Source organism: Zalophus californianus, chromosome 2 (assembly GCF_009762305.2).
Source record: "Zalophus californianus isolate mZalCal1 chromosome 2, mZalCal1.pri.v2, whole genome shotgun sequence".
Lineage (NCBI taxonomy): Eukaryota > Metazoa > Chordata > Mammalia > Carnivora > Otariidae > Zalophus > Zalophus californianus.
The window spans coordinates 153,645,171-153,662,939 of record NC_045596.1 but is presented as its reverse complement, the minus strand read 5'-3'; the positions used below and the strand labels follow the sequence as shown (position 1 = coordinate 153,662,939).

At 53.6% G+C, this 17,769-nt stretch overlaps 1 protein-coding gene across 4 annotated transcripts in view; it reads left to right on the top strand.

Moving 5' to 3' along the window:
* Window positions 1-294: 294 nt before the first annotated feature.
* Window positions 295-17,769, top strand: part of LOC113924112 (L-gulonolactone oxidase) — a 32,675-nt gene continuing 15,200 nt past the window's right edge. For 3 of the 4 annotated variants that reach the window (XR_003520537.1, XR_003520538.1, XM_027597414.1), the window contains exons 1-6: window positions 295-522; window positions 1,442-1,543; window positions 3,759-3,884; window positions 5,816-5,910; window positions 9,432-9,522; window positions 11,740-11,925. Coding sequence is in view for 2 of the 4 variants with exons in the window: in XM_027597414.1 (XP_027453215.1) it covers window positions 520-522; window positions 1,442-1,543; window positions 3,759-3,884; window positions 5,816-5,910; window positions 9,432-9,522; window positions 11,740-11,925 (603 nt within the window). In the remaining 2 variants the exon portion in view is untranslated. Of the gene's footprint in view, window positions 523-547; window positions 745-1,441; window positions 1,544-3,758; window positions 3,885-5,815; window positions 5,911-9,431; window positions 9,523-11,739; window positions 11,926-17,769 lie in introns of those variants that run through there. The other variant, XM_027597415.1, reaches the window with a different exon arrangement.

Genomic DNA, 17,769 nt, shown 5'->3' with positions numbered 1-17,769 from the left:
TAACAGATGCGGAGTCTATCTGTACCAGCATGCCACATGGACCCTCCTCCAAGCAGGCACTGAGGGAGCCCTTACGTTAAGACCCCCACGGGCCTCCCACATCACAGCCTCCCCTGACCTATGGAATGAAGGACCCAGGTTTGAAGCGGCGGGGTCCTTCGGTTCCATTCCAGAATGCCTAGAGTTGGGGTCAGAGGTCCAGCAGCTTCCAACAACAAAGCAGCCACCTCTTAAACTCTGCTCTTCCACCTCGCAGGCTGAGAAGGGCCCCCGAGGTAGGGGGCAGGCCTGAGCTGCTATTTGTCTGGGTGGAGCTTGTCGCAACACTGTTTATCCACCTTTGCCAGGAGCCCAAATCCCCTTGGTGTACAGTGGATACGGAGCCAGCTGTGAGCTCAGAGGTCGCCGTGCTGCCTGCTCCAGACCCTCGCTCCACCTCACCTCTGCACCCTGCCGCCCAGTGCTCGGCTCCCAGAGGAAGCCACAGTCAGCCGAGGCCACCGACCCACCACTGGAGCCATGGTAGGGTAACAGGGCACAGCCGGTCAGCTCAGCAGGCTGGGCCCATGAACCAGGCATGGGAGGACAAAATTAGGTCACGTCTGGGGCCTCGGGGAGGCCTCGGGGACCCTCTTGAATTGGACTTGAGGCTCTAAGAGTGGCACTGGGGTGTTGGGGAAAGCATGGGAGAGGAACGCCTGGGTTGGACTCCAGTGTCTTCACTTGATTGATGTGTGTGCTTGGGTAAGTTACTTCACCTCTCTGAGCTTCCATTTCTGCTCCTGAATATGGGAGGAATATTACCTATTTTGTGACATTATTATACAGTCTGTAAGATACGATGTATAGAGGGTCTCAATACAGTGCTCCGTACACAGGCCTCATCCAGCAAACGGGAGGCTTATCCCCGGGGCTCCCTGCTCTGGTCTAGAGGCCAGGAAGGCTGCTGTGGAGTCTCCCAGACTCGGCCCTTCCTGGCAGGAGGAGCCTGGTGGGAGAGCTGAAGGCCGGCTCCGAGTCCTTCTGGAGCCACCAGGCCAGCTCGGGCCGCCCCTTCCCCAGTCGCCCTGCTCAGCCGGAGTCCACCTGCTGGGTCCCTCCGAGAGGTGCCCCAGACAGAGCGGGGACAGGAGCCCTACTTTCCCAGCTCCACCCCCGACCCCATCCCTTCTACTGAGAGCGGACGTTTCCCGTGTGATCCGCCACTGTGGCCTCGAGGGGTCAAGGGAGATCACAGGAAGCCCCGCACGTAGCTGCTCAGCTTCAGAGCTTCCGACGTGTGTTGCATCTTCCCACTGGCCCTGAGAGGTGACCAGGGCAGAGGAGCCTGGCTGGGCGCCCGGGCCCCAGCCTCATGTCCGACGATGGCAGGAGCGTGGGAGGGCGTCCGGGCAGCCTGCAGCCACGTATCTGTGGCCACCCAGCTCTCTCGCCCTCACAGGTCCATGGGTACAAAGGAGTCAAGTTCCAGAACTGGGCTAGGACCTATGGCTGTTGCCCAGAAATATACTATCAGCCCACATCCGTGGAGGAGGTCAGAGAGGTGAGTGTGCATCTACGGCTGGAGACCAGGCCCTGCCCCGGAGAGGAGGCAGGAACTGGGGACGTGCCCAGCTAGGACCCCCCACCCCCACGGACCCCCCCACCCCATAACCGCTGGGTAGGCGAGAGCTCCACGAAGCCGGCTGCAATCCGGGCCCTGGCCTCCCCTGCTTCAGCGCCCCGTTACAACTGTCTGGGCCACCAGCGATGGCCGGCATTGCACTCCAGCTCAGACCTCTCCTCCAGGCGCTCTCCTTGTGTGCCTCAAGGTCATCACAGACTTCCATGCCCCAAGCTACACTTCCAGTGTTCTGAGTCTCTCTCTGTTTTTGACTTCAACCCTTCTATGCCTGTCTCTGCGTGGGGCACCTGCTTGCTCAAACTGGAGGCCAGGAAGTGGGGCATTACCCTTATCTGGCATCAGCAAGTCTTGCCCCAGAAGCTTCCAGAGTCCTTCCCCTTCTCTTCGGCACCATTGCCGCTCTCCATGCCCAGTGCGCCATCCCTTCCTCACCCACCATGACCTGTGGTGTGTCCCTGGTCTCCCTGCTTCAGTTCTTACTTCCTTGGAATGTAATTTCCACATCAGTAGAAGTAGTTTTCTTAAAATGTAATCTGGATGGGGCTACTCCCCTGCCTCAAGCCCTTTCAGAGGCTCCCTATTGTTTGTGGAGTAAAACTGTAACTGGACTCCCAAGGCCATGTATCACCTGGCCTTGGTTCACCCTTTGTTCGTAAGATAAACCAAACCTTTTCCTACCACGGGGCCTTTGTACTTGCTATTCCCACTGCCAGGAATGCCTGTCCCTTCACTTTTCACACAACTAACTCCTTTTCATCCTTTAGGTCTCAGGGTAAACTTCAGCTCCTCAGTGGACTCCCACACCACCTTATCTGCATGCAGTATGGCCCCAGTGTTCTCTGTCCCTGTCCCTTGTATGTTTCCTTCACTGCATATTTATAATCACTTATAATTATGCTCTTTCACAGATGGGTAAACTGAGACTAATAGAGGCTTTGTTATTTTCCCATATTAGTATCAGAGCCAGGATTCACACAGGGAGTGTCTGATTCAAAGCCCCCACCTTCTTATGCAGGAAAAGCTACGCACTGGAAAAGTGGTTGAGCTGGGCCCAGGAGAATGAATAAAAGCTCCACAGGGGGCTGGGGAAGGGCACCGTGTGCAAGGGAAAGTGAGGAGCATGCCTGGGGACGCAGTGGCCGGGCGGGTGGGGACAGACATGCCTGGAGGGGATGAGTGAGCAGAGGGCAGAAGAGGAAGGCTGGGAAGGTAGTATCAGAGGGCTTCCTTTTGGCTTCCTTCTGAGCTGAGGGAAAAGTTAGAGGTACGCTGAGATGGCTGTAGGCCAAGGCCGCCCCTCAGCCATGCTGGCCTGCACAATTGTGAATTCCTAATAGGCTGAGTCCACTGAGGGCCGACATCTCCCCGGAGGCCTAGTAGGGTCCTAAAACGGGGTTGTGTGGTCAAGGGGGCTCACGGAAGATGATGATAAACAGATTTCTTTGTTGTAGAGCCTGTGGCCTTAAACATGCCACAGGCATTGTGGGTGGTGGAGAAAGGAGCTAGTGAAGACAGAGCACTTCCCAATCTCACTTGCTCATGGAACCCCTTGTGGTACCTGCTGTCAAACCACCTGGACCACGTGTGAGGTTTTTTGAGCAGGGACGTGAGGGTGAAAGGGAATGCATTTGTTTAAGTGATACCAGGCATGTATTTATGCATTCATTCAGTGATCATGATCACTAGAGACTAGTAGGGCTGGGCAGACACAGGTACCAAGTCAAATTAAGCCACTGTCACCCCCAGGAGCCTTCATTCCAGCTCAGGAGGCAGCTGAGCCCAAGTAGGCCAAGAGGAGGAGCCGGGACCTTATTCTGAAGGCACTCGGGGGCCCTTGGAAGGTTTTGTGCTGGAGAAGAATGCGGTCGGGTGTGCCCAGCCACAGTGGGGAAAGCACACGGGAGCCCCACCTTAGGATGATCCCTTGGTTCTCCATCCCGCTCACTTCCTGGCCCTGCAGTCTGGTTCCTTTCCCAGAGTGGACTGCACAGCAGCCTCCAGCCGGGCAGGGGCCTTGGAGGCCTGGGGGTGCAAAGCCTGGGCGGCCCGGCCCCCTGCGGGCCCTGCAAGGTCTCCGGCTGCCTCAGGGAGAGAAAGGCCTGAGCTGGGGCTGACTCTGGTATGGTCTTGGCAGGTGCTGGCCCTGGCCAGGCAGCAGAACAAGCGGGTGAAGGTGGTGGGCGGTGGCCACTCGCCCTCCGACATCGCCTGCACCGATGGCTTCATGATCCACATGGGCAAGATGAACCGTGTTCTCCAGGTACTCAGGGCCCTCAGCTCCCCCCCTCTGCTGGCCCCCAGCCTGGCAGGCTCAGCCTCCACCCCAGGCCCCAGGAAATGCCTCAGCCTTTGCCCTCAGGCCTCATCCTATTCCCTGCCCCTGAATCCAAAGTGACACCCCAATTCCTGATGGCCCCATGATCTCACCCTCCCCAGAGCCCTCTGTGTGCCTCCTCGGGCTGCTTGTCAGGTGTGGGTGCTTCCTTGTGGCCACAGGATGTTCACCCCCTCCTGTCGGGGCCCCCCTCTGCTTCTCTAGAAAAATGACAAGCCAGACCCCCAAAGATGCACTCGCAATGACAAATCCAGAAGGACTGACACTTAACTCGTTTTACATATGGGGAAACAAGATCAGAGAGGGTGAGTGACTTGCCTAGGGTTGCACAGCCAATCAGTAGCAGAGCTGGGCACAAACTCAGGAGTCGGACACCAGCACGGTGCTGAGATGGTGTCCGTGCAATTCAGCTAGCACTCGGTGAAGGCACCTGCCAGGGCGTAGAGGTCAGACAGGTGCCCTGCACATTGGGAGCACTCCTATTCTCCCCTCACAGGGCCAGCTCCCCCGAGCTATAGTTTTTGCCGGATAAACTCCTCTCCCCCGCATCCCTGCTAGCAGAGGTTCTGGGTTCCTCTCTATTATTTCCTTCTTTGCTCAGGCTGACAGTCTCCACGCCATAGAAAATATTCTGGTCAAGATGTCGGTCATGGCAGTAATGAACTCTGATGGCTAATTAGTGAGGATTGGCTCCCACAATTGATTTTGCCCAGCTCTGTGCTCAGGGTCAGTGCAATGAGCTGATGAGGATGGGATTTGGAGTCACACAGATGGGGATTCTCCTCTCCGTTCCACCCCCGGTGCTCGTGTGACCTTCGGCAAGTGACTTCAAGTCCCTGAACTTGAGATTCCTCCCTGTGAAAGAAGAGAATCTGCCCCTACCTCCCTGGGCTGCAGGGAATCTTCTAGGGCCCTTCTTGCACATGGTGGGAATCTCCCGTCCCCTTCCAGGCCCCCGTCTTCACCCTAGACCTCCCCGGGTGAGAACAAGTGGAGAATTTGGACTCCATCTAGCAAACGCAAGCCCCCCCGCAGGATTAGACCCTCCTTAGTTGGTGACTTTGCATAGCGCTGTAGGAATCCCACTTTCCTAGTCTGGGGGGCCGTGGGATTGGGAGGAGCACAGTTGTGGCAGTTGGGAGACCTGAATGCTAGTCCAGCCCTGCCAGTGACTTTGAGCGAACCCCTTCTCTTCCTTCCTCATTTCCTTCCCTTTCAGGAAGAAGGGGTTCCACAGAAAACACTAGTCCCCCCCTTACCTACGGTTTTGCTCTCTGTGGTTTCAATGACCCGCTGTAAACCACCATCTGAAAGCAGATGATCAGAAGGATCATATAGGACAAGAAGACTATCATCAGAAGGTCAACAGTAGCCTAACCCACAACTCCCACATCCTTCACCTCACTTCACCTCATCACATGGGTATTTTATCATTCACATGCTTGCAAGACAAAAAAGGCTGATCACAGTATGATATCTTAAGAGAGACCACATTGATGTAACATTAGTTTATTGTTATAATTGTTCTATTTTATTTTTAGTTATGGTTGTTCCTCTGTGCATAATTTATAAATTAAACGATCACAGGTATGTGTATATAGGGAAAAACATGGTATATGTAAAGGTCAGTGTTACCTGTGGTTTCAGGCATCCACTGGGGGTCTTGGAACGTATCCCCTGTAGATAAGGGGGGATGACTGTATGCCCAAAACTCAAGCAAATCCAGGGCTCTGCCCACACTCGGCTTGAGCTGACCACAGGCTGGGACAGACACGTTCATATTCGTGGGACTGTGGCTGCCGGCTGGGGGCTGGGTGAGAGCCTAGCTGATCCCAGCCTATGCTGGTCTCTCGCAGGTGGACACAGAGAAGAAGCAGGTGACTGTGGAGGCTGGCATCCTCCTGGCTGACCTGCACCCACAGCTGGGCAAGCACGGCCTGGCCTTGTCCAAGTAAGAACCACCTCTCCCGTTCCTGGTGGGCCAATACTGCCCACCTCCCCTTGCCCTGGCCTCGGCTGGACACTCAAGGATCTGGCAGGAGAGAGAGAAACACTTCCCAGGGCACATCCCCTTTCTCTGGACCCCTGTTCTTTGGGGTACCTGTCTCCCATCCCCCATGAGTTCAGGGACTGTCCTGTGAGAATAAAAAGAAACAGGCCAGAGATGGGCCAAGCCTTAAGTAAAGTTCTTGTAAAGGGGCAGAAAAACTATGGATTAAATTTTTCTTCAAACTTGCAGTAACCAACTGCATGGACCCAGACAGAAGGGTATGCAAAATGCCCGGGTGGCTCAGTTGGTTAAGCGACTGCCTTCGGCTCGGGTCATGATCCTGGAGTCCCGGGATCGAGTCCCGCATGGGGCTCCCTGCTCGGCGGGGAGTCTGCTTCTCCCTCCCTCTGGCCCTCCCCCCACTCATGTGCTCTCTCTCTCTCTCTCTCATTCTCTCTCTCACATAAATAAATAAAATCTTAAAAAAAAAGGGTGTGCAAAACAAGCACAGAGGAAGAGAAGGGCATGCTGACTGAGCCACAGGACTTCGGGGTGTACTTACCTATGACTGTACCCGTCTCTCTGGCCAAACGTGTCAGTGATTGCTCAGGTTTACATATCAGGGGATTTCCGTTGAAATAAGCATCAGATATAGCCAAAGGATTGAATGTCTAACTGTAGAATTTCAACCATTGGAAAAAGGAGACAGGTGTTTTGGATAGTTGGGTAGCAATCTCTTTGCAGCTGGAAACTGCACCCATGGAAGCCTGTCGTTTGCTTTTGAGTGTGAGTGGTCCGTTTGTCTTCGCTCTCTTAGCACAGGCCCAGAGGTATTGCTGCGCCTTTTTACTCTGGGAACCCTCCTATCTTGTTCCTACTTCTCTAAAGATCATGGCAACTCAAACATTTATGAGGTGTCTGCCATGTGTAGGTCTTGTTCAGGCCCTTAAGAGGCAAAGACGAATAAAGCCCAAGGAACTCCTGGCAAGGGGCAGACCAACCTCCAAAATGATAAGCCTAATGTAAGACAACAGGTTCAATGTCAGACAAGTGTTCAGGGCACTGTGGGGCTCTCAGGAAGCCCTGGGTTCAGCCTTGGCAGGCAGGGGACCATGTGAGGGGCTAGGAATCCGGGAGCCCACAGAAGGGGGCTTCTGGATTGAGTCCTAAACCAGAAGGAAAAAAAGAGGAAAGAAGGGATTCAGGCAGAGGGACCAGCACGAGTAAAAGTCCAGGATGGGGAGAGAGTGGGGGGCATCCGGGGGCCGATGAACAGATCGTGGGACAGAATCTGTGACCAGTGACAACAGGAAGAGACATGTTCTATTAACGACAGGCATTAGCTTCTGGACTCGGGCATCTCTGTGCCCTGTTTATGGTGTGTCTCTCCCCCCGGGGACCCAGTCCTCCTCACGTGGCTGCCTGCATGGGGCCCTTCTGCTACTCAGAGGGAGTTAGGATGTCCTGTCCTGTGTATAGAAGAGGAGCCTGGGTGGATAGATAGCTCCAAGGATGCTCTGGGGACTCCAGGAGCGTCTGTGGCTGGGGGTGCTGAAGAGAAGAACAGAGCTGAGGCAGGCCCCATGCTGGTTGCTTGGCAGGTGAGGAATAGAAGCCCAGTTACAGAGGAAGAAACGAGGGTCTCAAGCTAAGTGGCTTGCCAAAGTCACACAGCTGGAAAGTTCTGGAACACTCCACCATGTGGTGGACCAGAGGAGGCAGGACAGCAGCGTGGTGTGAACCCCAGCTCCAGGAGCAGACGGCCTGGGTGCAAATCTTGCTATTCGCTGTTAGTCAACTTCCTTGACCCGTCTGGGCCTCAGGCCTGGAAAATGGGTCTTAAAACAGGGTGCGCAGAGGCCTGGAGGAGTTAAAGATGGCCCACAGAACTGCTCAGTAAATGTCCGTGCTCGTTGACCTTTTGGTGAGGCACCTGCGGAGTGCCTCGCTCCTCAGGTTTTGGAGATGACCTTTCCCCTGACCATGTTATTTCCAGCCTCTTGGAGGCCAGTGTAATCCTTCCTTCTTTGACTTTTCTCCCTCAGGGCCTCGCCGTAATCATTTGCTTCTTTGAACACGGGTGGTCACAAGCCTGTTTCCATATTGCTTTTGAGTCTGGGAGGCTGTGTGGAAAAGAGGAGACATATTGCAGTTCCATTAACCACCCCTTTGTGGGCACTGAGGTCCTTCTCAGGTTGTCAGGATTCTACGTAATGCAACAAACATCTTCGTGCTTTGCCTTCCCTCAAGTTGGAGAATTTCCCGAGGGCAGGATTCCATGATCTTCTTTTAACATTCTGGTATTTTCCAGGTCCCTGAGTGTCTCAGTCAGTTAAGCGAATGATTTTGGCTCAGGTCATGATCTCAGGGTCCCGGGATGGAGCCCCGTGTTGGGCTCTGCACTCACTGGGGAGCCTGCTTCTCCCTCTGCCCCTCCCCCGCCCCTCCCCCCTGCTCCTGCTCTGTCTCTCTCTCAAATAAGTAAATAAAATCTTTAAAAAAAAAATGAAGTAAACCAACTCATGTGGACAGAGAGACAAGACAAGACACAAAGGTGGTAGTGGGGTGAGTAAGGGGAGGCTGGAGAGGCTTGGGTTTCTCCGTTCTTCTGTTCTGCCAGGACGGCCCCCACGTCCCACCGCCTCCACAGGAAGGTCTGAGGCTGGACTTCTACTCAGGGGCCCTCGGTCCGTGCTGGGAGCCAGGGTGTGTGAGGGGGTGGGCGCTCGGCGTCAGTTGCTGAGCCCATTTCTCAAGTGGGCTGGGCTACGGTGAAGATACTGTGTAGCACATGATGCTCCCACCCCCTGGGCACCCCGGGGGGCCTTTAGTAAAATACCAGTTTCCTTCTCCTTTAAGCTAGGCCTAGGATGTCTCAGAGGACTCGCCTAAGAAGTAAGTTTTGTGTTTTGTTTTTTGTTTTTTTTTTTAGATTTTATTTATTTGTCAGAGAGAGGGAGAGAGCACAAGCAGGGAGAGTGGCAGGCAGAGAGAGAGGGAAAAGCGCTCCCTGAGGCGGGACTCGATCCCAGGACACTGGGATCATGACCTGAGCCGAAGGCAGACGCTTAACCGACTGAGCCACCCAGGTGTCCCAGGAAGTAAGATTTTTGATCACTCTTTTCCCTTGACCCTGAGTTCTGGGCACATCTTTCTAATTCCTGCCCCCAGAGCACACCTCTAGGGGGACCCCTGTTCCCCTCGGGACTCTGGTTCTCCTGTGCACACACAGGCCCCTCTCAGAGCTGAACCATGCCCCCACCAGGCCACTGAAATAAGGCTGAGAGGCTCAGAGAGGAGAAGGGCCACCAAGTAGACAAGCTAAGTCATGGTACCTGCAGGGTCAGAACCGAGGCAAGAGATGAGTCTATTACTCTGCTCTGAGGGGCCTCGTCCTGCAGCCCAGTGGAGGGGGTGGGTATGCTCCCAAGGAAGCCTAACCGGTCCCTTGTGTCCCTTTCCCTCCCTCCTGTTGAGCCCAGCCTGGGCGCTGTGTCAGACGTGACTGCAGGGGGTGTCATCGGGTCCGGAACGCACAACACAGGGATCAAACACGGCATCCTGGCCACCCAGGTGAGTCCCCCTGCTTGGCTGCTCCACGACTGCCAGGGGGTGGGGGATGGGACGGACATCACCTCCCGGAAGCTCCCGGGAAATCGGGGGCTCCATGGGCAGTGTCGGCTCAGCTCCACGTACGCCTCCAAGCCAACCCTTGTTCCTGCCTCTCTCAGACACTTGGCAGGTGCCATCCAGCCACTCTCCTCTAAGCCTCATTGTCCGCAATGAACGCAAGTGATAAGACACCCCTGCCTCTCAGGAGCGTCCTGGCCACCCTGTGGAGAAGGGCAAGCAGGGTGAAAGATTCCAGCCTCTTTGAAAGGTCTGAGCCAGGAGCCAGACAGGGCAAGAGGTCTTCCTAGGGTAGCAAGTCGGGGAGGGGCCAGGACCAGAGCGGGGGCCACCTGGAGTGGAGTCCAGCCTATGTGGGCCCGGATCTGCCCTTGATCGCCACTTAAACTTTATGAGAGTCCCGGTCTGGGAAACCGGTTATGAACACAGATTCTGGACTCGGATCTGGGTTCAAAACTGCCTCCAACGTGTAGTAGGCATGAGCCTGTAGGCAAGTTTTTAACTCCTCTGGACCTCCGTGTTTTCATCTGTAACTTGGAGGGAACAATCCTCAACCCAGGTGGAGCAAAGGAGCTGGCGTATGTTACTTCCGTGGCTGAGCAAAGGGCAGTGCGTGATTTCTGTGTCGGGAGCCTCCCTTTGGAGGGGCTTCCTAACAGGCCCGGCTGTGCACACGGGGAGCCTGGCTGCTCACCATCAGGGCCAGGAGAGATCCCCTGTGCCCGGGCGGCACCACACAGCTCGCCTTGTGTTTCCACCTGCAGGGGCTCATCTGCACTGTGGGCCGTGGGACCTCTGGCCCCTGGAGCATTACGGCTAAGCACTGGGGCCTGGGTTTTGCATTCCGGCTCTACCAGTATGGTCTGTGTGACCTGGGGAAAGTCTCTACCTCTGGCTACCTCAGTTTGCTCACCCGGAAAATGAGGATGGTCACAACAGCAATGCATCTGGGGTGCTTAGAAGAGCGTACACAGTTAGTGCTCAATAAACACTCATGATGGGTTTTGCCTATAAGAAGACAGGGCCCTTTCCGGAGCTCGCACTCTGTGCTGTAAGGGGAAACTGACCTAGGGCACCTGTGTTCATCATGCTAGACCCCACCCATAGGCAAGAGCTGCTGCAGCAGATCATGCTGGGCTTTGTGGGACCCGATTCCCAGGTACTTGGGGCCCTCTGTGGACATGCCATGACCCCTTCAAAGCTGGCTTCACTGCCCAAGAGAGCCCAGTGGTAACTGAGGGTGATGGACAACACAATAGCCGCCCCCCAAGATTAGGCCACAGTCCTGGTCTACTATCCAGGGCTGAGGGCAGTTGCTACAAAAATGTTGAGCAGAGTATGGGATAATTCTGAGGGGCCACAAATCAAAATGCGCCTGAGATTTACTGGCCCCTTTTCTTAGGAAGCTCAGCTGAGCAGGGCCAGCACCTGGAAAGGAGTTGGAGAGCTCCGCTGTTTTGTTTTACATACTATACCAATGGCTGGGAGCGAGGGGAGGGGACCGACATTTCAATGTCCACTGTACACCAGAGACTCAGCTGGATACTGCACACACTGTCTCTGAGACGGTTATTGTCCTCATTTTACAGATGAGGAATCAGAGAGGTTGGGTAACATGCCCAAGGTCACACAGCGAATAAAGCAGTGCCTACCTATATTTGTTGCTGGACCCTGCTGAGGGGTTTCACTGGCCAATTCTCAATGGCTCTGGATCATGGACAGAATCTGGTTTCTGTAAAAACCATTCTGATGCCCTCACTCCTACAGATGGCCATGGTGCCCCATTTCTGCCAATTTCTCCCCTCTGGTCTTGGTCGCTGTAAATTGGAATTTGTTCAGCTGTCTCTGTTCTCTCACCCGAGCCCCCAGCCGCCAACTACACATGTCAAAAGCGATTTGCATCCGAATTAGCAGGTAGCAGAATGTGGAGAAGTACTGACACAGGTCCTAAAAGAGGATTCCTCCAGAAATGGGGGCCAAGGCTAAGAGACGGGGGGCTGATGCTGCCCAGACAGACCCTTCTTACCCTGTAGCGCTGTGGCCAGATGGCATTGATCTTCGGGGATAGGCACCACGTGGCCTCATTTCCCAGGATAAAGAGAGCAGGGCGTCTACAGGAAATGCCCCCTGGGGTTCTGAGTGCTCTTATCCCATGGCTAGGTGGTGGCGCTGACCCTGCTGACGGCCGACGGGACCATTCTTGAGTGCTCCGAGTCCAGCAACGCAGAGGTGTTCCAGGCGGCGCGGGTGCACCTGGGCTGCCTGGGAGTGATCCTCACCATCACCCTGCAGTGTGTGCCCCAGTTTCACTTGCAGGAGATCTCCTTCCCCTCAACCCTGGAAGAGGTACAGGTGTCTTGTTCGCCACCGCTCAACCTCAGAAAGTAAATGGAGGATGCTGACAAATAGGCCATGCTCCACTGATGGCCCCGGGGGAGGGGGGGGGGCTCTGTAGGCCCCCTGAATAAGGGAGTGGGCTGACCTCTGTAGGTCTTCCTTGGCCCAAGGATGCTGTGGCCAGGTCCCTTTCTGAGCAGGTCAGTGAAGCTCAGAGGAACTGCAAGGGGTTGGCAGACGTCTGGCTGAGAAGGGAGGTTGGGTAGAGACTTGCCGGGGGAGATACGGTCCTGGCATGAGCTGACTGCTCCTGAGAAGGCATTAACTCTCAACTGCACTGAGACATAGAAGGTACCCAGGATTCTCTTTACAGTGGCTTCTTCACAGCCAAGTGGGTGAGCTAACTTTCCGTCTGGCTGGCTGCCTAAGGTCACATGCAGGGTATGTGGATCTAGATGATGGAGGGCAGAAAGGATGACTTCAGACTCATAGCAATGTTTTGGGAATGAATGAAAAGCATGTTGGTTGGTTGGCTGGATGACTGGATGACTGGATAGATGGATGCATGCATGGATGGATGGATAATTGGATGCATGGATGCACAGATGCATGGATGGGTGCATGGATGGATGGGTAGCAGGCAGCAGTCCTGAAATGCCTGGTAATCACAAGCTATGGGACTCATATCTATGGTTCCAAGTTCCTTGGTCTTTGAGTTCCTCCATGGTCACCTTATCATTCAAGTTGAGGAGACCCTGTGCACAGTTGGAAGAGTCAATGATGTAAGCAGTACTGACCCAGTACCTTACCCTTAAATGGGTAAGGTGGGGTTGGCGATCCAACTGATCTGGCCTTGAATGCTGGCTCTGCCACTTTTCAGCTGTGACTGTGAGCCCGTCATTTAACCTTGTTAAGCCCTAGTTTCCTCATCCAAAACAAGAGTTTAAAAATATCTACCTTAAAGTAGTGAATCTGAGGATGAAATCAGATAATACACATAAATTATCTAGTTCAGTATTAAAATATGCCCCCAGTGGCACCTATGTCAATGATAAAAAGAAAATACTGTTACTTAGAACCAGGTCTAAAATCCTTACCTCAAAATTTCTAATGCATGAAGCCACAAGGCAAAGGCCTTAAATCCAGAAGGTCCCCTACTAAGAGGCATGGTGTTTGGTGGGAATTTATCCCCAGAACTCCCAGTTGGTGGTAAGAAAGTGATTCCGTGGCTCTAGGGGAGGCAGCATCGATCCCTGGAGTACCAACAGCGAGCCTAATGGGACAGTAATTGGCAAGCAAACTGCCTGATGCCTTGGCCCAAGAAAGTAGGACTAGTTTGGGACAAGGACATTTCATGGAATTGTTTGGCAGGGACAAGGTGTGGCTAGGGCGTCCCATAAGGGTCTGGCTGGAGGCCCACATGACGCTGCCTGGAACCAGACTCTGAGCTCTTTGGGGCCACCTAGGCCTACCTCAACCAGCTACAATCTTCCAGACCAGTACTAGAGGGCAGGTCTAGGCCCCTTGTTCACTCCAAGTAGGGTTCAAAAAGCATCCTACATTCTGTTCAGTTCCAGACATACTATTGAGGCCTCCTGTGGGGTCAGCATTTGAGACTCATAGGACTCTAGGGCTAATTCCTAAGGCCATGGAATAACATTCTGAGCACCCACTGCAAAGATCAATTTTCCCTTCAGCCCTCATGCCTCTAATATTCTCAGTCTTTCCCTTCTGTGCTTCTTAGAGGGGTGACCCCTCCATCCTGGTCATGCAGCAAGATGTGGCAGGGACCCCCACTGAGATAAAATCCACACATTCTTCTCAGGCTTCAGCTGGGAAGCCTCGGTACCCCTTCCTATGGACCCAGGGGCAGTCTGCTTCTCCCCCCACCCTTGGCATTTGCCACCATCCATCCTCTGTACCCTCCAGGTTGTCTTGCCCCTGGACTGGCTGCAGAGGAGATCACGGATGCTCCAACTTCCCTCTTCTGATGCTGCTTCTGAACCAAGCATTCCAGTCTTCTCAGCCAAAGCATTTTTAACAGGGAATTACAGAAGTGTGTGCAGGGGGATGTTACAAAGATAGATCATCTTGGTCCCCACTCTGAGATTAACCATATATGCTGACATGGCTAACAAAGATACAGTAGTGTTGGACCTGGGGCTCCAGGGCCAACAGACTAGGTAGCCTGCTCTAGGGCTTGAAACTGAAGACAGTAGTGCAGATGGCCCGGCCAGGAGCTAAAGAAATGGTTCATAACAACTGTCAAGTCCCAGGGGAGCCTGGCAGAGAACGCTTTGACCAAAGTGAGCTCTGGGAGGGAGATTTGGAAGAGAATGAGGTAGAGTGGGTATAGACTGGAGAGGTACTCAAGGGGCTGAAATACAGAGCCAAGCCCACTTTTTTTAGGGCACAAGTTCAAGAGATACTTAAGATGAAGAACCAGTAAGACTTGGCAGCTGAGTGTGGGTTTGAGGGAGTCAGAGGCAGGAGGCAGAAATGGCGCTACCACCGAGGTGGAGCATCCAGGAGGCACAACAGGTGTGGGGAGAGAGATGATTTTAGTTTGGGAACTCGGGTTTGAGGTGCCTCAAGTGGAGGTATGGGAAGGCAGCTGGCTTTGCACGTTTGGAACTCAGGAGGCAGAGGCTGGAGGTAGAGATTGGGGGGTTGTATTAGTCTGCTAGGGCTGCAGTAACAAATAGCACAGACTGATCAAGGTATCTACAGCATTGGTTCCTTGTGGGGACTCTGCCCTTGGCTTATAGATGGCCGTCGTCTTGCGTGTCCTCACGTGGTTTCCTGTCCGTCCGTGCATATCTGTGTCCTAATCTCTTCTTATCAGTACACTAGTCCTACTGGATTAGGGCTCACCCAATGACCTCATTTAACCTTGATTACCTCTTCAAAGTCCTTGTCTCCAAATATAGTCCTATTATGAGGTAGTGGAGGTTAGGATTTCAATATATGAATGTGGGATGGATACACCTGAAGCCAAAGTAGAGGTCTTCAGCCTCCTAGGTGGTCACAGGGTAGGCAAGATCACCCAGAGAGAGTGAGTGTGGGTGATAAGGGAGCAGAGAAGAAGATGGAAAAGGTGTCAAGGAGGAGACCGAGGAGGACAGGTTATAGAGGAATGAAGCCAGTGAGGAGAAGATGACCACAGAGGCAAGGAATGCCCGGTGTCTGGGATGGAGCAGTCAGCAGGGTCCAAGGCCATGGGGAATTGGAGTGTTGACTGGTCTGGTCATCGGGAGGCTGTAGCTGACCTTGGTGAGGATGGTTGCAGTGGGGAGCCTGGGGCAGGTTAAGGGATGGATGAGCATCACCAACGAGGAAGGGAGATGGGCAGCACAGACCACTTGCAAGCAGAAAGGGGCTGTAATGTCCTCTACTGTTGAATCTGTTTTCCTACTTCTCACATAGGTTAGCACTTGTTAATTGTTAAGCTGAAGGTTTTGACCCAGAGATGATAAAAAAAAAAAAAACTTCTTTTTGCCAGTAGGACTGGCCCCCAGGTTCCTACTAGGATATGGTAGCTGAGTGGATGGGTGGTCTCCTGATAACCTGGTCTGTTCTCTTTCTGCTCCTCCTCTGACCCAGCTGAGATTGACTAAGATTGATTACAGCCAAGTCCTGGTTCTAGTGGAGCCTATCTCAGACTGTCCTCCCCTACCCCAACACACTCAAACACGCACACACGCACACGCGCACACGCGCGCGCACACGCGCACACACACACACACACACACGCTGGCTGGCCTCTCTGTCTGTCCGGAGCTCAAGGATTTTTTTGCCTTCAACTTACCTCAACATGGAAACTTCTAACTTAGACACAACATCCTTGAAAATTCTAAGTGACTCTAGGCAATGGGCTACATTCTTCTCATAGCTTCCAACTTCTTTGATTTTGAAAGGCTATGATGACACATGAGAAACAGCAGTTGCAATCTCCTCCCCTAAAAGACAAAGTAGGCACGCACACACACACACACACACACACACACACACACACACACACAGTTACACAGCAATAAACACTCAACAGGATGTAATGAAAGGTCTCCAGGGAGGGAGACAGGGCCTCTGAGTCTGGCTATGCTGCTACCCTGTTTGAATAGGGTCCTCTGCCATCCTGACTGAGCAAATCCCTCACATTTGGGGTCCTCAATTTCTTTACCTTCTAAAAGCAGGGTCAAAGCAGATGGCCCCTGAGTTCTTTCTCAGCTCCGACATTCTGTAAGTCAGAGCAATGCTTGGATGTGAAGCTGTCCCCGCATCCACTTGCCACACCCTAGAGGCAAGGGTCACCTCTGGCATTGTTTCTCTTCTTTGGAGCAAGTGCTTGGGCCCTACCCCCAGGGAGAGGCATGAGCCCTGTGAGGAACACCCCCACGGGTCCCGCATAGACCCCAGCTCACCCCAAGAGGGCTCGTGGAGCAGGAGTCTGTGAGGCAGCAAGCCCTCTGTGGATCTCCCCCTTTCTGTGAACCACAGGGCTGCAGAGCCAGCCTGGCCCTCTGAGAAACCCATCATCAGCTTCCATCAAACCCCACCCACAGCCTTCCCGACACTCGCAGGCCAGAAACAAGGACTGCCACAGAAGGTCAGTGGCATTTACAGCCTTGTAATTTATTCCAAGGGGTGTGTGCAATAAATGGCCCCATATTCAATTTGTTTTTGCTCTCTCCACGCAAAGCAGCCTTTAAAGGGCACCTTCGAGAGGCTTTGAATGTTTAGGAAGAAGAGCTAGGTGGATATGGAGAGCCACACAACACGGGCCTTGCTCCCCTCAAAGGAAACAAACCCATACTTGTGATTTCTGGCCATTAGGTTCCCAGGAAACTGTCGCACCTCCATTGGGGCGGCAGACTGCTGCCCTGAGTATTTACCTCTATGTCTGGGCAGCTCCCCAGCATCATGTCCTCTCTGGGCACGGGCTTGTCCCTGATGGCCAAGGCCTCCAGTTTGGCTGGTCCTGAGCTACAGGAGGAGCATTTGAGGAGTGGGACGACAGGAAGCCAGGACAAAGAAGAATGACAATTGCGTCTTGCGCATAAAGTTAGGTTTGAAGAGCTAGCTGCTCCACCATTTTTCCTTCCCTTTTCTCCTCTTTCCCTGCCTTCCATCCAGCACGTGTCTATAAAATATAACCTACCATGGGTCTTCCAGCCTTGAACTTCGGAAGAGCCCAAGCAGACCCATCATGAGGGGTGCGGTGTAGAGTTTGGGAATCTTCTCTCCAAGTCACACCAACAGGTTTGAAGCCCGGTGTCTCCATTGACCCTGTCTGGGTCTGGAGAAGTCCCCTCACTTCCCTGAGCTTGGATTCCACACCTGTGTGGTGCGGATAAGAGCTCCATTGTCCGCAGGCGCCTGGGTGGCTCGGGTGGTTAAGCGCCTGCCTTCGGCTCAGGTCAGGATCCCAGAGTCCTGGGATCGAGTCCCGCATCAGGCTCCCTGCTCCTTGGGAGCCTGCTTCTCCCTCTGCCTCTCTCTCTCTCTCTCTCTCTCTCTGTCTGTCATGAATAAATAAATAAATAAAAAATCTTAAAAAAAAAAAAAAGAGCTCCATTGTCCCCATGGGATGTTGTCAGGACTCAAGGAAACATAGCAGGTGAACCCTCTGCCCTTGCTTTTCTTTAGAGTGCCAGAGAGAGGCAACCCCAATGCCTCCTCTCTCTGACTTTACTCACAGAGAGTATTACCCAGAGACACCTGCTGTGTGGGTAGAGCCCAGAATCCCAATCAATGCTGCACTTTGAGGCTAGGGGTGCTGGTCACTCTGCTTTGTTCATGGACATTGTCACTGCTTCTTGAAATGTCCCTCCGCGCCTTCTGCTGCTCGGTGAT